This window comes from Vanessa atalanta, chromosome 14 (genome assembly GCF_905147765.1).
Source record: "Vanessa atalanta chromosome 14, ilVanAtal1.2, whole genome shotgun sequence".
NCBI lineage: Eukaryota > Metazoa > Arthropoda > Insecta > Lepidoptera > Nymphalidae > Vanessa > Vanessa atalanta.
In genome coordinates, this window is record NC_061884.1 from 8,831,585 (window position 1) to 8,855,929 (window position 24,345).

Here is a 24,345-nt window from a genome sequence, read left to right on the forward strand (position 1 = left end):
TATGATTTATAAACGTTTATAGAATGTGAAATCTTTATCGCTAGTTTTTATCTCTGGGCCTATTATTACGACAATTAAGACTAATTAAATATAACATATATGTACTCGTTACTGCTGTGTAATTTGTCTTTATTTGATGTTATATTAAGATAGAACTTATTTGTAAAAAACGTGACGTAATTATCGCCATGACGTTGCTTGATTATTTAATTGAGATAATAAAAAATATGATAGTTAACGTTATAAATTTAATTTCAAAAGATAATTTATCTAAGGGCGTGGACCCATGTCTACGGTGCGGCGCTTTTGCCGTGCAATGGTACGGCATCGCCGTCGGCAAATGGCGCGGCGCCGTGCCGCGCCACGGCGTCGTGTACCGGCACGTGCTCACTATTATTGTGTTATCAGTTGCATAGTGCGGTAATTTTTTGCATAAAATGGCGGATTATTTCTATTTAGACTTTTTGATTTCACTAGTGGAAGCACGTCCCATTCTTTCAAGCTCAAGCCAAATTTTGGTATATGTGTTGAGTGGGGTGCCGGTAAACGACGCCGTGGCGCAGCACGGCACCGCGCCATTTGCCGACGGCGGTGCCGTACCGCTGCACGGCAAACGGCACCGCACCGTAGACATGGGTCCACGCCCTAAGATCACACAGCTACGAATGTATAAAATATTGGTGTTATTTTTAATTGTGCTTGGAAATTTGCGGCACAACATAGGTATTATGTTTTGTATTTGTCCTTTTATATAATTAAATCTATTATAAAAAAATATATATTGCGGTTTAGTTACATATTGTTTAATCGAAGTTGCCGTTATGAACTTCTATATTATCGATTAAAATATAATTATTAAAATTCATAGTAGAAATGTCAAGGGCCTTGGGACCTTTAAAATGCTAGCCACATAACTACATGTATAATATGCTATCAGGCTACTACAAGTACTACAAGTTTAAAAACTGACAATAGATGATTATTAATAAAGATGATATCTCATAGGATCTATGGTTCTGTGTCCGTGATAAATCGGAGACCGCCTTTCTTAAGAATGATGTCAGTCGACGATATCAGACGTACTCATCTAGTGCGATTAATTAGACACTTTATACCTTAGCACATTAATACATGGTAAAGTTAAGCGCTTGGGAATGTAAAGTGTGTTTCGCTCACATTATATTTCCTACTAATATTAATAAATATAGGCAAGTTTTTCAAGTTCTCATAATATTATATGAAGATGAGATTTAAACGATAAAAAAGTAAGTAAAGTATTGTATATTATTAAATTATGCTACGTAGTTCATGTAATAAAGTTTATAACGTCACCATATTATAAATAAATTATTGGATTGTTTTTGAGACGAACGATTGCAAAGTTATACTTCGTGTATTGCCGTTACATATGTATATAAATTTTAACAATTAAAATTGAGTTTTTATTTATCATATTAAATATTAAAATTCAAGTTTTTAAAAGTAAAGGATCCAAAAAGGTATATTATAAATATCAACGCTTCCAAAATTCCGGCGGTTAGTATTCATGTTTATTCAAAACCTGCCTATTCGAATTAATTGATTCACACGTTACGATTTTGTACCGCCAATAAGGCGAGTTTTCATAACTCTTCAAAGCTGGCATGCACGTGTGGATGGCACTTAAGCACGTGCTGCGGGAAAAAAATCTTCGCTAATATTAGAACGCGTGGCGTATTTTCAACCTTATTGCTTATACGCCGAAGAATTTTCGTAACTTCCTATTTCATGGTGGCCTCTTTAAACCAGGAAAAGTCGAAAGTAGTCGGATTCTGTAAATGGGAAGCGAGGTAGAGCTGAAGTGGCTAATGATACTGATAATTGCGTCGCTGTAGGTCGCAAAATGGGTGAAATATTATTTTTTAAGTTCAATAGGTACAATAGAATATTATTTTGTATAACATTTCGATACTTATCTGCCTATCAAAGTATCTCGGTAATATTTTATGCGATAACTTATGTGCTTAATTTGTATTTATAATTCATTTCATACTCGGCGAAGAAAATATCGTAAGAATTCCTGCCTTTGTTTGTATGTGTGTAGGAGGTAGTAGGAAATAAAAAAAAAACTAATTCACAATACAAGTTTTCACTCAATTCTATTCATTAGTTTTTGGTGTACGAATATCTAAGGTCTTGCTAAGTCGCTGATTAAGACGTTGATAACAAGAGAAGATTGAAATATAGTTTTTAGTTTCTATTTATGTTGTATCAATTATTTTTGAGTCGTTCCTAGATATCGTACTCATTTTTAAATGTAATATCGGCAGGTGAGAGGTATTTATTTTTATTATTATACACACTTCGGTTATATATATAAATATATTTTTATTATTTACTTTTTCTTTCCTCAGTAGAAGTAAAAAATGTTACAAATATTAATTTGCATGTGAGTAATATATAGATTGGTAGATAAACATGAGTCTTAGATTTTATAAGTCTATATTTTAGATTTGGTAGACGTAGAACTTTAATATCTATGTGTGCGTGAAAGTTACGTTTCACATTCGCGAGATTCCATTCTATTTTACAGAAATTATTTTGTATAAAATATAAATATAATGTATGTTAAGGAATGACATGTCATATTTGACATATCACGTGATCAAAAATAGACAAAATAAATAATGTTTTCATTATCAGGAATTTCATTATCAGGATCCAAAAAGGTAAAAGGCTTAACCTTCAATCGCATTTACCACTGACTACCCTCGCTAATTAACAGTTCGATATCATCTGACCAACTGTTATCATTAATAAAAGAATGTAAACGAATGAAAATAATTAATAATATCACTTTAAAAACTGAACCAGTACAAGTGAAAAGATGGCAAATATTTATTTAATTATTATTTTTTGTTGCTTAGCGTCGTAATACTTTTCGTTAAGCCATTGGCCTAAAGTTGAATAATGTACACACAGTTTTATACAAAATGAATGATAAATGTAGATACCATTTACGGTCTGAGACTTTTATTCAAAATAATCGCCAAAGTACTTAATGCTTTTTCCGTATAAGTAAAGCCGATTTCAGTTTGAAGAAAAACTTTATCGGGCAGTTCATGAATTATTTTTCACTAATGTTTTTTTCTGTGAATGGAGACGAGGGTTTGTAGCGTTTCTGCTTAATATACCGTAACATCGACATGGCAGCCTGCGTGAAGGCCTCTCCGAATATTTAGGGAAGTTTTTAGGCTAATGTCTCGAGTCTTAAACGCCAGTGTAATGTCTTCGCCGTGCCTTACTTTAACGTATTTTCGATGGAGCTAATGTAGCAAAAGTTCAATAGATTAAAAAAAATCGATATCTATAAAGAAAATCATAATAAAAATCCTATCTCCAAATTTTACTCCCATTATGTATTACTTTTTATTATTAATTTTATCTTCGATTTTGTTTTATTTTAAAATTTGGAACACCGTTTGGAGCTATTTTAGCACATTCTGGCATTAAGGGGACTACATGAGCTAAATGCAAGTTTTATAATGCAAAAAAGTATATGATCCAATGCAGTAAACCAAATGAAAAAAATATATGATAATCTTCAGGATACATGCTAAGTATTTGTTATTTTTAAAACATGATATAATTAATTTGGTACGATAGAAAAAAATCACAAAGTTACCTCTAAAAAGATCTTTTAATCAATAATAACTATACTTATATACGTTCCATAATTCTGGTTTTTTGTCAGATTATTCTACAAGCAATATACTATTTAACCTGGGTGTCACTTTTTTAGTAAAATCAATAGATTTTTTTTAAATCCGATATTCTTATTTTCGAACAAAATGCGTACGCATGTGTGCGTAAACGCCGTGTACAGACATTGCCGGCGGAGGCCTGATGCTATACAGACGTGTCGATCTTTTCGCCGCATCATTCATTACGTTACGAGATATTTTTTTGTAATTTTAATTGTAAATTCATTGTTTCATGTTTTCTTATAATAAATTTTATTCTTTCTTGTAAATAAATATATTAAGTTAAAATAGTGTAGTAGTAATTAGGCATTTGTTTTTTTATTATATTATTTGTTATAAATTTTAATTGTGTAAATATGGGAAATAAAGTGAAACGCGTGAGTAAAACTAAAAAACGTTTATATAAATCAAGCGCCGAACATACATATGAACGATATTAAAAGGTAAGAGTATTTAATTAGTAAACATATTTTTTTTTATAAATTATGAATATTGAAAACATCTATTAGAAAAATGTGCAATCAGTTCGCATATAATCAGATTTTTCGAGCTATTCTTAATAATTACGATAGAGTATTTGGTCAAAGGAAGGAAAACATCAATTGACTTTCATAGGGATCAAGTGACTACATTCGATCCCCATGAACTCGAAGCATTTTTTTTCATTATAACTACTATGACATATTAAGATACATATTTTTTAAATACATAATTTTATAATTAATAAAAATGTAATTACTAACATATATTTATTTTTTACAGAATAAAGAAAGTCGAAAACAATAACACGGAAGCTATTTATATTGCGTAAGAGTTTAATTTTATCGATTGTTTATAATAAGAATTAAAGTTATGTATGAACTAATTTTAATAATAATAAAAAAAAGTAAAGTCGTAACAAAAAAAATGTAATTGTTGTGAACCAGAGAACTAGAATATTTAGAAGTGTCATTTGTACGTAATTCATAAATTTAAATTTTTTTGTAACGTCCGCCATATTGGATTGAATATAGCAGCAATTCATGAATCGTGCATTGTCATCGAGATTAAATATGTGAGCCAACTTTCAGCTGAAAGTGGGTGTAATATTTATTCCAAGATTCCAGGACATATGTAATAACATTAATACATACAAGTGAAATTAAATAAAAAAATTTAAAAAAAAATTAACACTAAATGTTTTTTTTTGTAATACTAAATATAAATAAAAATATTTTAAGTTTAATTAAATCAGTTTTATTTTTTAATCATTTTCGAATAACAGTCAAAAGCAATACAAATAATTCTAATATCCTATCTATTTTTATGAGATTTATGATTAAACCTATTATGATTAACCTTTCATTCATCAATGATTCAACCAAATCGAATTGACAACATTTTTTTCTAGTAAATATTTAGATTTTTTTTTTTTAATTGAATATATATTTTTTCCTTATGAACCAATATTAATAAAACAAACAAATACTACGCTATATGTTACCCCACGGTCACTACACTACAGATTTCGAACACTTACGATTTTATTATATAAATAGATCATTAAACTTTTATAAAATGTTAAAAATTGGTATGTTTCAATATTTAGTATAAGAACTAATTGTGGTATAATAATATAAATAATAGAAAAGAAAGGTTAAAACTAACTGTCTATTTTATTGTATACAAAATATAAATAAAAATATTGTAAGTTTAATTGAATCAGTTTTATTTTATAATCATTTGTTAACTAACATCGAAAGAAATAAAAATAATTCTGTTGTCCTATCTATTTTTTATGAGATTTATGATTGATCTTACGTCGCTCGGTTTGACGCCATCTATTAGAATATTTGGGCGTAATCTCGTTACCTCGCTTAACCCTTAGTACACGGGCTTGCCGTTTTTGTCGATTTTGTAAGTGTGTGCGTGCGATTCTCAAGGGCACTTAGCTCTTGTAGTCCTCTTAAGGGTGAAATAGTTGTGGTTCAATAATGTTAAAGGTAGCTGTCAAGTATAAGGCCAGTTTAATCATAATAATTTAGAATCATTACAATTGATTCACAATCACCACCACACACCACAATAATATTTGTTACTAGAATTCAAATCAACTATACTATGCAGCAGTCAGTATAGACAAAGAAAATGAAATTCACTACAATTTTCCTATAACCGAGTTTCGGTCCACGTTTCTTCACAACCATTCCGGTCAATATGAAGTTTTCGAGAATTTTACATCTGTTATATTCTGAATTTGAAAGAACCGGTAGTGAGCAAAAGTACGCCGTTAAATTTAAAATACGTGAGCGTATTGTTACACAGGTCCGTGGTATTTTGTTGCTGTTCTTGGTAAAATTAGCACAAGTTTTACTGCGGAATTGTTGCTTTAGCAAGCTAAAACTACAGGCCTTGTGTTTTAAATGGACTAATTACGAAACCATATTAAGTTTGCGTGTTATAGTAAACTTATATTTGCGGGTTGAATGTTTTTGGTTTAGTAACGAATTTAGAAGTAACAATCTAACAAAATAATTATGCGACATTGTCAACTTGTTATGAGGACATTTATTTCGAAATTTAAATGCATAAAGTTCAAATCGAATCATTAATAAATTCTAACTATTATTATAATAACAAAAGTGACTGTTTGTTTGTTTATTTCTTACATTTACACGCATTAACTACTCAATCGACCATCATGTATTTTGCATACACGTTTTCTGGGGTACAGATGAGGACTTTATCGTAACACCTGCTTCCCCTCATACGCACACAAAGACCGGGGTGAAAACAAGTGTTATTATATATATCAGAAATTAACCGACTTTAATAATATGCATTAAACAGAGATAAAAAAACTCAATTGCGTTTTTTATTAAAAGGTTTTATATCTACTTCAAGACCGTCTGAAGTCGATCCCAAACCCTTGAAGACTTTTAAACTTTTTTGTACATTTACATACGAGGTTAGCCGCGTATATCGATCGGTCGCTTGTTTGGTTCAAGCTGATTGTTGTAAAATATACTCAATATGTTGAATATGTTCATAAATACTTATATTATTATTTTCTGTCAGGTGTTATTACTAATTAGTTGTTGGAAGTCGGCAAGCGAACAAGTGTTAATCTGAGCTGCAATACTAACTAAGAAATTACCTAATCAATTTCGGTTTAATATACGTCAAACAAAAATATTTGAGATTAGATAATAGTTTAGATAACCATCTAAATCAGTTTCGCCGTTTTTGAATAATCAGTGAACATGCAAAAAAAATACTATTTGAATATAAAAGATCTCCTTCTTTAAAAAAAGAAGTAGTTCTCCGCGATAAAATTTTGATTTCATATGTCTATTTTATGTAGGACTTTTCATTACCGAAGAACCAGAACAGTTTGCCAGATTAGTTTTGGTTATTGCTCCGCTCCTGAGTGTTGCACCATCGAGTTTTATTGCCTATCAACGTACTATATTTTTGCAAATCCGACGTATATTACTCGGCTGTACTTACAATTATCTGTATATAGTTAGTATATGTAAATTAATATTGGTCCTATATGTGCTTATGTACAATTCATCCCGTTTAGTTGAAATCTTGTTGATATTTTCTGATACCACCATCTTATACCATCAAGGTATAAGTGGCGCAAGGAGGATTGGAGAATTATTTGTAAAAAAAATATTAAAGGTGTATCACTTACTGGGAAATACTCAAATTCAATAAATAATACAAATTCTATCTACCGCGTCTGTCTGTATGAACGAGATATACTCAAAACCACCGAACGGATTTTAATACGACTTTCACAAATGGACGGAGTTTTTCGTGAAGTTTAGAAAATTATAATTATTATTACGTTTAGAAAATATATTTAAGTTTAAATAATTCAAGAAAGGTGTTGATTAAATTAGCTGAACTATCACGATGAACGTTGAAATAGTCAGAAAAAATAATGCCGACTCGACGGGAGTTTTATTGTCTTGCGCTAAGTAAACGAATAGATTATTATACATTGAGTATTGAGTATGTGATAAACGATTTGTACATTTATTCTACTCGTTCAAACCTGGACACTTAGGTAGGATACATAATATATCAAATCCTAGACTAAGAGGTTTAGACTGTACATATATTGGTGCACAGCAAATAAATGTAGACTTTACTCAATTCAATATGCAAATATGCGTTTGTTTTTAAACGTTACTTTAAGTATTTTACGGTGGACAAATGTATATTCGTCAGTTAGTGGTCGCTGTGTAAATGTAATTATCGCTTCACACATTGTTTATTACGTGTGCTTCCTTCAAAAGTGGCTTTATATTGACATTACCTTACCTACTTAAATAAAGCCTATGATCCGATAACTGGTATTTTCATCCTAAAAGGTTAAACCCGTAACGTAACACTTGACTGTATATTTTTTTATATAAAAAAGCATATGTACATATAATATCGGTATTTCTGTAAGAATATATCGGGTTCGGAAGCCGAAAAGCCTTGAGTAGGTATAATGCTTATGCTAATATTATTATTGGCTAGTAAATTCGCTCACACTTGGGAAAATGTAAATTTATGGTGTATCATATGATATTAATTTAACTTTTTTATTATGATATAGGTCGGCGAACAGGCCTTACATGGTAAGTGTTTACAACCGCCAATTTATGTATGTATATGGCGCTGTAAGAAATATTAACTACTCCTTACATAGCCAATAAGCTACCAACCTTGGGAAAGCATAAAGTCCAACCAAGTAAACTCAAACCAAGTAACATTATATTTGAAACACAAATAAATAGATTTGCAATGATCGTCGTGAAATGTTTGGGTCAGTGAATCTTAACCAAAGAGTCCGGCTCCACTGAATTATCATTTGTTTAATTTGTTTTCAGTTCATCTTATAATCGACGGCTCGTAATTTATCGGATGATATTCTGACGCATTTAACCCTCGTCATCCGTGTGTTCTATCCATTGATCTATCTTGATTATAATATAAGTATTGTAACTACCATTATAATTTATGACACCATTTAACTCTTCAAATCAGAAGTAATAACTTCGGTCACAAGGAACATAGCATCTTCGTTCCGAAGGTTGATGGCGCATTGACTTTGTAAGGGATCTTTACATAGTATAAAACAAAGGCGCATATCGCTGTCTATTCTTATGTATGCTTAGATCTTGAAAATTACACAGCGGATTTTGATGCGGTTTTTATAAGAAAGATTTACTTAAGAGGGAGTTTTATATGTATAATACATACTCAATATAGTAGAGAAACCCTGATAATTTTAGAGGTTTCTGAAATGATGTCGTAAATAAACGCATTTTTTGCACTTACATTGCAAACGCTGACTGAATCCTACGAGATAGATCAAAATAATGTACCACAGTATTGTTAAAAATGTCTTCAAAAAAGTTCGCGATAGTATATATCTATCTCTTAGGGATAGCCCACAATAACCATTGTTTATCCTTTACTTTTACGAGAAATAATGGCTTATTTTCGAAGCGATTTTAAGCAATTTTTTTTTGATTCGAAGATATTACAGATTTAATGCGCAGGAACATAACAGTTTGTATTGTCGAAAGACTGAAAAACTGTGAACGTTGTAAGACATTCTGTAATATATTTAGTATCAACATTGCACCCGTGCGAAGCTGGGGGTCGCTAGTACTTAATAATTCTTACAGTACCAAAGTCGGTAGACGCTGGTGAGCACTTACTATCGGGTAGCCCATTTGCCAGTCTGCCTACATATATGTATGTTCTGTTTTTTAAAATAATTTACATTTCAACAAGTTCCGCAAACAATATTACTTTAATTTCAGCACTTATAATATTGTAAATCAATAATGTTTTCAAAGCGGTTTATTTTGATACACAATCTACGTGTCAGCGACCGTGTCCGGGCCGCACAGTTCCGGCTGGAGGAGTTACGTGTTGATCGATGATTGCTATTTTGTTCAACGAGGACCGGGATTTTAATTTAACTGTTGAAATTTTAAATTATCCGTTTATATATTACTAGTTGTCGACCGCTTTGCTCGCGTTTTTGATGTTGGTTATCAGGTGTTAGGTATAAAGAAACCTATGTTTTTTCATTTGAGTTAAACCTTGTTCAAACAAATTACATTAAACCATCGGCTCAGTTATTTGGCCGTGAAGGAGCAACAAACAGACAGACAAAGTTAATTTCACATAATATTTAGAATATTGGTATAGATTTTTATTATAAGTAGACTGCGTCACTTTTTTTTTGTTGTTTATATGTATTATATTCATGAACTGGGAGCAGATAAGATCTAATGTCATGACAGGTTATTTTAAACGAATAATACCTACCACCTACTGTTAAATATCTCTAGTTTATATATAATGAGATTGAGAGGCATCAACTACGCTTGACAACCCCATACCGGCAGCCTTAGGTTATAAAATAATTGGTGATCCCTAATTGCTTGTGATTATTGTTATTATAGTAGTTATTTCTTAAATAGTTCAAATTTACTTCCATAAATATAGAGTGCACCTGTATTTGTTACTCGGTTGTAGAGTTTTTTGCAAGTCCGTCTGGGTATCACTTATAGATCACATATTCTGCCAAAAAGCAATACTAGTGACCGCTTAACATCAGGTGGCCCAATTGACAGTCTCTCTACCTATGCCCGTATAAATTGATACTGCAGTCAGTATTTAAATTAAAAAAATACAGCCTTTAAATGTACCACTATTGGGCTAAGTCCTAAAGAAAGAGTCTTAAAGGAGATCTTATTCGCACGCGTTCCAACCACTGGACCATGCATGCGGTTCTTTTAAAGTAACAAAATAAGCGCAATGAAAGCGCTCGTATGGCATGTTTCTGAAACGAATTAAAATAAGCCGAGGTTGTGGTTAATTAGGAACGTTCGGTTCGATTTCAAGTTCTCGTTAAAGTACTATGTTTCCATTGTTTTTAAACTAAACATCTTAAAGGCACGTTCCGTTAACAATGTTGTGAATTTAGTTCTTACTATTTATTTGAGAAGTAAACTTAGTCCCGTTATAAACGAAAGCGATCCGCGAGCATATTCTCAGTTTCGGGTTCTCGGTATTAATAAGCTATTTCAGAAACAGGATGCGGTACAAATCTAATTAGAAAATAAGATATATATATAATCAGTTAGAAGCAATATTTATTTGTCATATCGTAGCGTTAAATCTAATATTATTTATATCATTTAATACAAAATGCAATATTTTTGAATAACTTAAAAAAAATCTTTTTAAATTTGGAACCCTATTTTTTTTAATATCGTCAATGATCTATTGATCTTTCTTCATTAACGTAACGTATGTGGTTGCTTATTCACAAATACACACAAGTACACAAATGTAAGAACATTTAAATGAAGATGACAGACAGTCAATATTGAACGTTGAAGCTCATTTGTTGGGACTGTTTGCAAGTTTCAATTTACTTTCAATCAAGCGAGTTGATTTGATCAATTGAATCGGGGATGATATCTCGAACATATGAGACTTGCAACCACTTAGACTTATTGGCAACTAACTTCCTATCCTTTGTGAATTTCATTTTAAAAAATATATAATATATACAAACACGTAAGATTCGGTCAAAAAAATAAATATTATCAATTGGAATTTAATCATCGCTTTATTTTTAATTGCAAAATCTGTTAACAATCAGACGTCAAAGGAATGAATCATCAAAGTTCAAATAGATAAAAAGAGAGTCTTTTGATATTCTTAAGAACAATGAGACCATTATTAATGTCACATCTAAAGGAATTTAAAATGCTTTCAACCGTTTTCTTTTATGCCAACTTAACTAAGAAATATTAAGTGGGATTTTCAAAGGTTCATTATATGCGGGCACATACAATTGTTTAGAGAGTATTATAAACCATTATGAAACGGACATCTTAATAGAAGTTTATAGGGTTATCACATGGAGATTGTACTGTTTAAAAAACGATAGATTACGGCAGGAACAATAGAGTCGTTGAAATTAATTAATTTTTAATTACGGGTGTACTTACAATGGTATTTTATGTTTAAATTGTATCGATAAAACTGTCTGAATGTTGTGCAATAAAATGATTAAATGTTTAAACGTACTAACGGACGTTATATGAATTAGTAAAATAATAATATCCTAAGATTTATACGCAAAATTGAATGTAATTTGTATTAAAATATATATTCACATGTACTAATTCACTACACAGAGCAACTCTGAAATTATTTTTAAAAATTGTATGTACTTAATCGAAAATGCCTATATTTTCGATTAAGCCGTAATATATTTTTCTTATTTTTTATATATAGCTATATCTTACGCTGAATTGATAATTTATTAATACAAATCTCGCTAATGTTAATGCCTTGCGCAAATGAATTTAGATTTGAATATAAATGGAGAAATTTCGTACTAGAATATATGTAGCTTTAACTTATCCATATCTATTATTGTTTATTGTTTGCGTAAATAACATTTTAATTAAAACATATCAGTTGTAATACAGAGATGCATATTTATACCGAATACTGATTAACTCGGTCCTAATTTTAGATACGTAATGCGATTCCTCTATCATATGCACTATTGTTTGATTACTGTATGATCTGTTTTGCATGCATGTATTTATCATTGTTTAACACTGCAACTATTATACGCGTTGTGGTCAAGCAGAATGTATTGTCATTTCGGATGATATTATATTTTAGTAAGAAATATGTATTAAACTACTTTTATAAAAAAGTTTATAGAGTAATGCTTTTATTTAATACATGTACGTACTAATAAATACATTTTAGACAAAAAGTATAGCACCCCCTTATAGATTAAGGGTTGCGTTTCTTTTTTGATGAGGTAATTAGAAAACTTATATAAGTTTGCCTTTTATACAACTAATATGCTTTTGGGGTCTTATTACCTTTTAAGATTGATGACACAGCACCGTGTTAATTTTTTTTTTATTAGCATTAGCAGCCCGTAAATGTCCCACTGCTGGGATAAAGGCCTCCTCTCCCTTTAAGAAAAGGTTTGGAGCATATTCCACCACGCTGCTCAATGCGGGTTGGCGGAATACACATGTGGCAGAATTTCGTTGAAATTAGACACATGCAGGTTTCCTCACGATGTTTTCCTTCACCGCCAAGCACGAGATGAATTATAAACACAAATTAAGCACATGAAATTTCAGTGGTGCCTGCCTGGGTTTGAACCCGAAATCATCGGTTAAGATGCACGCGTTCTAACCACTGGGCCATCTCGGCTCTAAACCGTGTTAAAACATATTATATTACTGATATAATGATAAAAATTGATTTGCGTCAATCATGCAAGTTTCATTAATCATTACATTCTTAACCACGAAAGATAGATAACGTTTTACAAATTTTTCAATCGCACGTCAGCTGCAGGTGCTTTGCCGCACTAAATATTAATGATGTGTGCTACAAGTTGGTTTAAAAGTCGGAAATAAAAGAAGTTTCCTGCCTTCGATAGGGTCGTATAATTTATGATTTAATTAATCTATTACTATTAATGATATTCGTAACATTAAAATACATAAAGTTTATCCTTAGAATACTTATGATAATTGAGTTATGGCCATTCATAAATAGGTTATGTACAGTTACCGAGCATTATTTATGTAAATTAATCGTAAATTTGATAATACCGCAGCCTGTAATTATGCTATTCAATATATCGGCCCTCATATTGATAAGTTAGGTTGGAACTTACGTTTAGTGGGTACAATAATTGAAGGCATTATTGTACCTAATACAATAGTACGAGCTTTTATAAGTCAAGGGTAAAATACGACATTGCATGATAGTAATTTACAATCACGACACGTTTGATTTTGCTGAATAGCTGTCACTATTATTGGATATGGTACGGAATTTATTTCATTTCTACGAACATAAACCTGCTAATATGATTGCCAATTTAAACAGATGTCATTCGACATTTTAATTTTGTCGGATATCTTTGTTAGGATTCACTACATATTCAGTATTTGAGTTGTCACCCAATAAAAACATCCGATCACCTTATAAAGTACGCATCCGACGTATGTGTGACTCAGTATTTGTTCAAGGATGCATTAAATTAAGCCGTACCTAAACTGTTAGGATTAGCGAGGATACGTCAATATGAGTGTGAATTACGTTCGGAGCCGTGAATCGTGATAGGAATATTTAATTGTTTTATTACAAAACACGGTAATGATCGTTGAATAATAAACAACGAGGTTTCGTTAAAAACAAAGGTTTTTATGAATGAATATACAAGAATAAAGTGGGAAACGATTAGAACACAATTATTATTCACGAACGCGTGTTTCGTATTGCTCGGCGAAGTCATTTAACGCTTATTAAATAGAGGTGTTCTCGTGTTGTGTAGATTTTATTAACGTATTATTTTGTTAATATATAATTATATTGTTATTTACATTGAAGCCGATTATGACAATATCAGAACAAATAGAATAGTAATATAAAAATACGGATTTATTAGTATCTGATATTAACAGTACAATCAGTCACGCATATTACCAAGTAACAGTTAACATATTCATGCATGCTATAGACATATTGCTTGATATCGTAAAAAAACTAATCTTGAAGAAAATATATGAAGAAGTAAGTATGATATAATACACACTTGAAGCTTACAATGTAGCGATAGATGCTTAAATATTACATAGGATTTCATATCCATAGCACGTGCAGTGGTCCGACAAGTTGTTCTGAAAAGTTAGTAATTAAAAAGTGCTCCTGCACAAATACCGGCTATATGTTCCCGACTCCGTTCGTGATACGTAACAAGCTAAATTGTTAAACTGAACTAGTAGACATCAGATATGAAATAAATTGCTCAATTTCCTAATGCCCGCTAACCAGAATGAACCATTCATTCTCTCCATTGTGTTGAGTGTTCGATATTGGAAATGTGGAAATAGATGATTGAATATCGGAATTTAAATCTGAAACAAAAAACTATGAAGGAATGTTTTATTCGTTAGCTATTTTATACGAATCATTTTATAATTCGTTAAATGCTAATTATTTATTTGTGTAAATTGTTTGGCACGAGCATAATGTTTAATCGATTTAATGTTGGATTAAAGTCTGCTTATGCTGTTAATTTAATATTTATATTTGCAATTCTGACATTGTCATGACACACTTAGAAAAAATAAACCTATATTTTTTGTAACTAAACTGTTTGGAAGGCATAATCAGGATCACCGCCAAGATTGGTTATGATTATTATTAATTAGTTATTATGAAGTCCTTAATATTCAATAAAATGACAAACAGGAATAAGAGTTGTTTGTATAGAACGTTTGCCGTTACGCTTCTGTGAGCTTTTCTCATCTTATTTCTTGTCTAGATACAAACTCCACACGGAATTTTAAATTCGGTCCGCCGCCGTAGTTGCCTTTGGCTTTTGTATTTTGAAAATAGCTAATTGCACCCTTTATTTGCAATTGGTTTGAAGTTTACTACGTCGAAAATGTTCGGTTATTTGGCCTGTTAATATATTCCTTTTAATTTGAATAGCATCGCATTTTTTTATGAGAAAAACGAATATTTGTATGTTAATTAATTTCGGTTTGAAATGTATCTCGTTGTATCAGTATTCATCATTATATGTTTATTATTATGTTTATGTAATTTCATCCGTGTTAGATTTGTGACACATATAATTATGTAAAAATATATGTAATATAATTAATCTCAGAAACATAACTTTAAAGAAAGATCGTCTTACGTAACTTAACATTTCGGTACAACACTATTATTACAATTTTTGCGTTATATATATTATTTAATATATTATATATAGCATAGCATCATAGTTTTATAATATATTGATAATTTAATACATCCCATAATGATAAATTATTATAATTGAATCCGTTAATATTTGTTATAAAAAACGAAACTTGAAAATATTAAACTTATAATAACAGTAATTAAACCCTCATTTATTATTTATAGTTTGTAATAGAATATTTTTTATTGATTACTGTTTTAATATAAATTAATTTAGTATTTAGTTCGGTGTTTCAATCTAAGACGATCAAGATAACATCGATTAATGTAACGAACTATTAGCAGTAAATAACTTGGGCGGCAATTTCATCTTTATTGCACCGTATATTAGTGTCCAACTCGTATGATATATAGTTTAAACTACGGCTTTTTGCGAAACACAGCTGTGAAACATTCTAAGCCATAATTTTATATCTTTTTTTATTGATAATTAATAATGTACTTCCGTTTATTACTAAACGTATTTTTAGTTACTTTAATCATTGTTTCGTTTTAAATGTTATTGTAATATTTTGGTAATATATTTTGAAGTAAATTTTTGGAATTTTGGGGACATAATAATAGCATTTCGTGACAAATGTGAAAGGTGTAATACACCTGTACTTCCGAAAATAATTTAATACGTTCGTACTTTACCTGATCTCAGTCCGATTCGTGTTGGATTGCCGTCCCATTGAACCATAGGTGTTAGATAATATAATTGGGTAATATGACAATATGTCTTCAGTTTTTTAGTCCATATTATTAAGGCTGTCGTAAACGAAACACGTTAATGAGGCTATTCATTAATATTAAAAAAGACCGTTCAAATAAAAATAGCCATGCTGGATTTACATACACACGTACACAAACACGAACCTCATACACGTACACTTTCAGAAAACCCTTATACTTAATAAATAACTAATTATTCGTAAATTATCATATAACGTAAACAATACAACGATAAATTAATAAAGCATTCAATTAGTGGAACATATGATAATTGTATGAATATGATTTAGTACTAATTTAAAACTGCGGTCAGACGTGCTAATGTTTATATTAAAATGGTCTAAATTAAACCTAATATTTAATAATGCTTTATAATAGATCGTAATGGCATTACAAATAAGGCCTAGTACTAAATGATATTAATTGGTACTAAATATATTAACCGTTTTAATGTATGTATGTGTTATTATATGAATACAGCTTTAGATTTCTTGTTCCTATGTAAGTTTACATTTGTAATATGATTTCGAGCATTTGCTAACAAAAGACTATTATTTCGATTCAATTTCGTGTTTTAGTATAAAATATTACGAATTTAAAAGTAGAATAATTATTTATTGAATACATGCTATTTTTTTTGTAATATATGTGTATTCAAATAAGCACTTTTTATTTTTAACATAACATTATTAATGACTCTGAAATATTTATTAACTGCCCTAGATTAAAAATGTCTCTTCTTTGATTCCGTTTCACTTTTTCAAAAAAAAAAAAGAATATTTTTCTACCATTAAGCGTTGTAACTATTTTGTCTCGTGAAGTTTTATTTTATAATACTTATTACAACAATATGGGTAGGTAACTGAAATAATATCATCAGAAATATCTATGCGAATAAAATATAAAGGTGAGTTACAACAACTTATTACAAATTACAATCATAATTAACTCGTAGATTTGCAAACTTATACGATATGTATTACCCATTGTACCTATATATTATTTAACGGACTTTAACCACGATCAAAAATTTGACATTTATTTTGTCAGACGTTTCGAGAAAATCGATCATGACCATGGCAGATGCAATTCTGTCGAAACGTTGAGCAAAGTAAAAATGATCGTGGTTAAGCCTACATAAAATGGATATCGTTCATTTAGTTCATATATTACGATTCCGTAAATGAAGCAGATTGCGTCTTTTTTTTATAATTCCCGTTATTGAAATATTAAATTATTTTTTTTTAAATAAAAGTAGGCAGACTGGCATACGGGTAACCCAACTAATCCTAATCGAAGATTAGAGGTTAAATGATTCTTCATGTATTTTACTTGTGTTTACCCGCTTGTGTCGGATGAGAGTCTTCCACCTGTTTATGCAACAAACCACATCGGAGCAGAGTTCAAAAACCTTTTCCTCAAAATAAATCGAAACAATTTCAGGCTCTTACTAAATAATAATAATACAAATATCATAAAAAGTTATCATATACATGAAAATATTAAACAGGAATGTATAATAAATGTAGTCATCCGTGGTCTATAGAAATATGTGTCGTATGGAACTTATATTTAAAACATGTCAAAAATGGAACTTGTTTAAAAATATATTTTCATGGCAGTATTGGAAATATGTCAGATTTTATATAAAGAAAACTTTCCTCTCGACTTCGGCCACGACGGAATATTGAACAACTAATACGCTTTCAACCAAATATTGATCTTTATAATTTTATACTCTTAAGTTTTTGTGTTAAATATTGTAGAATCTATCCTATAATATTTTTTAACTAGGAGGCAAGGATTTTGATAGCTCTCGGTGGGTACGGGTCGTACCTACCTAAGAGTTGGCCCATTTCCCTGTTTGCTTACTTATAACATAAAGTTTAAGGCCTACTGTATACACGTGTGGCATTAAATCCTATGGGTTTCCTCAAGATGTTTTCCTTAACCGAAAATCACCGGGATAATATATTTCGTGATTTACTGGATAAACACAAATTAAACACATGACAATTCAGTGATGCTTATCTGAGCTTGAACCCGAAATGATTGCTTATGATTCACGTGCTCAATCAACAAGTCATCTTGGCTATGAATTCTGACTTATTAAATTATACGACCTCCGTGGTCGAGTAGTGTTTACACCGGTTTTCATGGGTACGCCACTTCGAGGTCCCAGGTACGATTCCCGGTCGAGTCGATGTAGAAAAAGTTCATTAGTTTTCTAGGTTGTGTTGGGTCTGGGCGTTTGTGGTACCGTCGTTACTTCTGATTTTCCATAACACAAGTGCTTTAGCTACTTAAGTATCAAAGTAATATATAAGATGTTGTCCAATTAAAATATATATATATAATACAAAGGCACATGTATAACTTTGTCTGTATAAATAAAATCTACGTTGTATCCGATAAATATTTATTGTATATAGAAATTAAACTAAGGCTTTTATTCTAAAAATCATAATAAAATTGATAAGGATGACTATAATTTAATAGACATTCTAATACGACAATACGTATACAAGTAAATTTTTTTTAGCACTTAAATTTTAGTATTTGTAACTTTAAATATATCGTACGTTTTCCAATAATATACTGGCCTTCATTATTATAATGAAAATAATTTTAATATAAAGGAGGTTGTATGTAACATTATGTTTTATAGCAAGGCGGTAGGTTGTTAATATTTCAATAAATATTTATTGATTTCTACAATCTGTGCTCACTGCAAAATGCATTAAGATGCTATCAAAATAAACGTGAGACGATGACTTTCAAGAGCTTTCTACGTTTAAGATCGTAGACTGCTGTAAATAATCAATTTATTAGACACAACTAAGCACTTTACACTTAGAATCGATTACCCGATACATTAATATTTATTGGAAAGTAGCTGAAATCCGTGCCTCGGATTAGGTGTTTATTCAAAGATTAGCGATTTGTCCCCGTTTCGAAAGATAACGACAATTTACATTTCAATATATATTTACATATACAACAGGTCTGTCTCGTTGGTTTCTGTTTAGCTTACGCGGATGATGGTGATAATTTCTTTTTTCATCTTATATTCAAATCTGTTAGGACATTAGGCACTCCTACCGTGGTTCAATTCCTATGGTACCCTGAACCTTATGTTTCTTCGCTTGTGTCAGATCGCTTTTTCATTGGGCTACGAGAGCGAGGTAACAGAGAGTAAGTCTGTGGTTCGTTTGTGTGTTGGTGGTAAATTCGTTTGCGTTTTAGGGGCTGGTCGTCAGGTCTATGCGTTATACCAAATTTCATCAAATTCAGTTCAGTGATTTGATGAACAGAACATATAGTCGGAGAGACATAGTTTATTTTCACAATATTAATATTAGAACATATTTATAAGGTAGAGAATAATAGAGGCAAATAAATTATTTTTACAAAAAAATAAATTGTATGATTTTTAACTTTCTAAAAAAGTTGACATATTAGTATATGCACTGAAATAATACTATGTAGTGAAAATTAAATTATAGATATATTTAAATATTGCAAGATCAATAAACAATTAATTAAATATAATTTGAATAAAATTAGAACTAACAGTACTTAATACTAATATTGATGTGAACTAAATAAATGAAAGGGTTGAACGTCTGGTATATTTTGCTTAATCATATATATAGTTATATTTAATACATAAATATATTCGTTATATAAATCTGTCCTTCTGAGAGTAAGTTCAATCCAATTCATTACTGGTAGTACCTGAGAGACTCGCAGAGGTTTTTGTTGATCGCTCTTCGTTTAAGTTTAAACATCTAATGAAATGGATAAGAAAAAAAATTGCCTGCTATGTCTGTTTTCCTAAAGCAACTACTTATAAACGTCCCTCTGAGTCCTCCTTTATTTTTGAAGGAAAGGTTTTGGAGCCTATTCTAACTAGTTGCTCTAATGGGCTACTTGATATATACAAGTGGAATATTATAAAAATTCTTCGTGGTTCCCTTTGAACTCGCTATCTTCCGCTATTCACGTATCATAGCCACCATGCCATCTCGGTTCACATTCACTCATTTCGTGAAATTTATACACCATTTTTTATATGTATCAATTGATTCAATTAAAAATAACAAGTAACTGAAACCTTCCACGCCAATATTCTAAATCGGATGAAATCGTGAATCGCAGCTATATATAATGTATATAATATCATAAACCTTCACTGAAACGAGCTGCATCTTCTGGTATAAGTTTTATGTTTATTGGCTTAGTAGTTTTTTTCAGTTAGGGATTAATACTTTATTGTTATACTGACCCCTGAACATGTAAATTCATTTGTGTATAAGATTGAATTATAAACTTTTTCCATTGTTTCAGAGAGCAAGATGGGGTGGACATTGCTGATACATCTGATTTTCGGGATCGTCGTCCCAATCCTAGCGGGTATGTATTATAATTACGTATTAGAAAGTAAGTTCTTACAAGTACCCAGTGTGACCGTAGTAAATAAACGTAACTACCATCGTTATTATACCGAGCGCAGTCGTCGTCAAACTCAGTTGTTACTACAAAATAAAGATTATTAGTAAAAAGTAACATTGTGCTTGAAAAATCTATGAAATTATCAAACAAATTTTGTACTAATTTACTTATTGAAATAAACATACATAAGTTCTAAATTTTCAAAAATAGAATACTTAAATGTTATTAATGTAATCAGCTGCTATTTAATTTTGTTTCATGAATCGTCATTCCATATTTAAAAATCTCAAATGAAGATTAGATACAAAAGAAACTAGCTGTTAAGAAACTGAACTGAATATTTCATCACTTGATACGAGTTTTCTCATTACCATTGATTAAGATAAGGGTAAATAATGTGTTGTATTAAAAAAAAAAGTCTCAAGATAAGATTTGAATTGGATTTCATAAATTAATGCTATTTAATATCTGTTTATATGTAAGTTTGATTTGAACGAAATTAAATTTAGAACGAAGACCGTTAGATACCACAGGTCTGCGCATTCCATAATTAAAATAAAAAAACATTGGAAACATTTTACAATATCTTAAATTGAATATTATTTTTATAAAAAGGAATCTCATAGAAATGAGACCATTATGCAATTAGTAAGTAATACTTATAGAATCCGAGAATAAAAGGCGAAAAGCTCAGAAGTGACTATTAAAAAATACTTACTAATATATTCGAATTGCTTACAATTAAATTTATAAAATATATGATGTTCTTTTGTTAAATTTTCACACAGCTCTCAAAGGTTTGTTAAAGAAGACTTAACAACTATGAAGGACAAAGTATAGTAAACTCAAATGAACTCTTTATTCCCTTACATTAATAATCTGATGGGACGGCAAATCCGACACGGCCAAAAAGATAAGGGTGTGCCCATTTCCAGATAGTTGTTACTAAAAGATAAAGAAAAACCCACTTGACTATTTATTGATCAGATTCAGAACCTTACTTACCTAACCTTACAGGCTTACCTAACACCTGACAATCAAAAGCGGGCGGCAATATAGTACAGGTAAAGGCAAGATTAAAAGCAATGACAAAGTATTACGTATAATTATCATTTATCATAGATTGAAATGAAAAAATAGAATCAATTAAAAAACTTGTTACATTGACACACACATACGTATAATAAAAACCACACGTATAATAAATGTATTAAAAACAAATTTAAAGAATAGCTACTGAGTTTCTTTCCGGCTGTTCTTGGAAGAATCCATAATGCGACAAATTTGTGGTGACTACGCACACCACAGACTTGTAAATTAATTGCAAAGCAACCAATCTACACACACTATGTGTGTTTATGTGTAGATAGATGGAACGCTTTATTTTATAATACTAAACATAGATTAAATGTACTGAAAGTAATGTACTATTTAATTCATAGTAAATTTGTACAAATTTCAAAATAAATTTTAAAAGCCCTTCAGGGAAAGAAGTTATCCAAATTGCTAAGATGAAGAACATTCGTTGTTAAAAACGAATGAAGCTGTCCAAGGACTAGTTACGAAATAGAAATTTGCTATAATTTATCTGGATTATATTTGGAGAAATAAATGTTAAGGTGACACGTAATTTATGAGAAATTACACAATTCTTCAAAAAGCTGCTTATTTTACGAATTTCTATCTTCAAGTTTAAGTATTAGCAGTTATTTGGATGATCTCGATTTGTTAACCCATTAAAATTAATTGCCAGTATAATTATCTACATTTTTAATTCCAACAAATTGATGGGTCCTGTCTCTCCAAAGCGACCCATTTCATCCGATAACTATCTCATGGCGTGACTAACAAATTATTCGTTATCCATTGTCGCGTAAATCCGGACGCGTCCCAGCTTGTTAGTAACTAAAGCGGCATTGTAATGCGACAGAAGTGGTAAATGTGTGTAGTGTTTTTTGTATTTCTTTATTTTTGAATTGGTCCGTGACGCTTGCTCCCGGCGGATGCGGCAGGTAGACACGCACACATTGACAGCTCGTTTATTGTCGGTTAAATAAAAAGCACTAATCCAGTAGCGGGTTCCGGAGATAAATATGAAGAGATACGTATTTCTTGTTGGTCTTTTTTAAAACTTGTTTGAATTCGACTAGCAAGTGTGTTGTAAAATATTTGTTTTAAAAATGTTGCTTAAACTTTTCTCTGCATCGTCTGTTTGAGTTTAATAGCATTTCATAGTACAATCTTTACGTCGAATCTTTGGAATTCACTTTTACATAATGATTATCAAGGTAATAAATAATAAATAATACTGTTGAAAGCCGTTCATTTGTTATTTCGATACTGACAGAAAAAGCTATTATCAATATTTAAATCCAGAACAACAAATTTTTACATCATGCGGATCTCAAAATTTAAAACCGGTCAATCGAACCGGGAACTCGGTAGCCCTTATGGGTGTGTGTTTGTGTGTGTTTTGTGTACACACCAATTTCACAGTAACTCGTCATTATGTTTTCTATTAGGACAAGTGATGTTTTTAACTATTGACCAATTAAGGGTTGAAAAATATTTTCAAATGTTGGTTAAAATTATCTTTATTAACTATTTATATTCAGATACATTTTGATTTATTATAAATAGCTTGTAGATTTATTATTAATAATTTTATCTATAATTAGCCGTTATACTTGTTCCAAGAGAGTAATCTATGATCATAAATCAACTTGGACTGTTCCATAATGGTGACGATTCTGATGCCCGTAATCTTCAAGTTGGTTTGATATTATGTTGCTACATTTTTATAATAATTATTATAACATAATAAAAAATATTATGTTGTATGTTGGGAGAAATATTTAAAGCTATTAAGTATTAAAAACCTAATTTGGAATCAATTTAATTTATTTACATGAAAATTATTTACATGAAGGCCTTTACTACATACAAATAAAAATAAAAATAGTTGCACTAAACATTACCGCGTGGAATGGTGGCAAGAATGCAAGCAGTATTTCTCCGTTGATTCGCAATTCTGATCCTCTAGACAAAAAATGGACCAGCCCTATCACCGAAGGTAATAAGATGAAGTAATATAAAATAGATCATGAACACTTTTACTACTACTACTACTAGCAACGTACCTTTTTAACAGCCTTTAAAATAATATTCGACCACTTTAAAGTTCTTAATTGAAACTGTGTTTTTGTCAGGTATTCGTTACGTCGATAACGACGATAATAATATCGTCCTTGTTGTTTGTTAAATATATGTATATTCGCGAATATTACATATGTCTATATTTTTGATACATCCATTCTTATAAATTTCTAAAAGGCAAAGAATCGAACAGTGGAATTCCAAAATGTCAAGTCATCGCCGTCCTCGAGATCAATTGGGCTTCCAAAAATCGGACTGGCCATAATAGATTTACAGTGAGCTGTTAATAAAATTAGAGCTATAATATAAAAATATTCTAGTTCATTAAACTTATAAAAGTAATTTTATACGAAGCATATTGTTTTAATAGACTGGATTGCTAATGTAAGATAGAAGATCGTAATTATTACGACAGATGACTTTTTATCTCGGTTGTAAA

The 24,345-nt window shown here is 30.6% G+C and overlaps 1 protein-coding gene across 3 annotated transcripts in view; it reads left to right on the top strand.

Annotated features, from left to right (window-relative positions):
- LOC125068898 (interference hedgehog-like) overlaps positions 1-24,345 on the top strand; it is a 50,723-nt gene that overhangs the window by 4,356 nt on the left and 22,022 nt on the right. For all 3 annotated transcript variants that reach the window (XM_047678267.1, XM_047678266.1, XM_047678268.1), the window contains exon 2: positions 20,646-20,711. In XM_047678267.1, coding sequence (XP_047534223.1) covers positions 20,654-20,711 — 58 coding nt within the window. In that variant the 5' untranslated portion in view covers positions 20,646-20,653. The remainder of the gene's footprint in view (positions 1-20,645; positions 20,712-24,345) is intronic.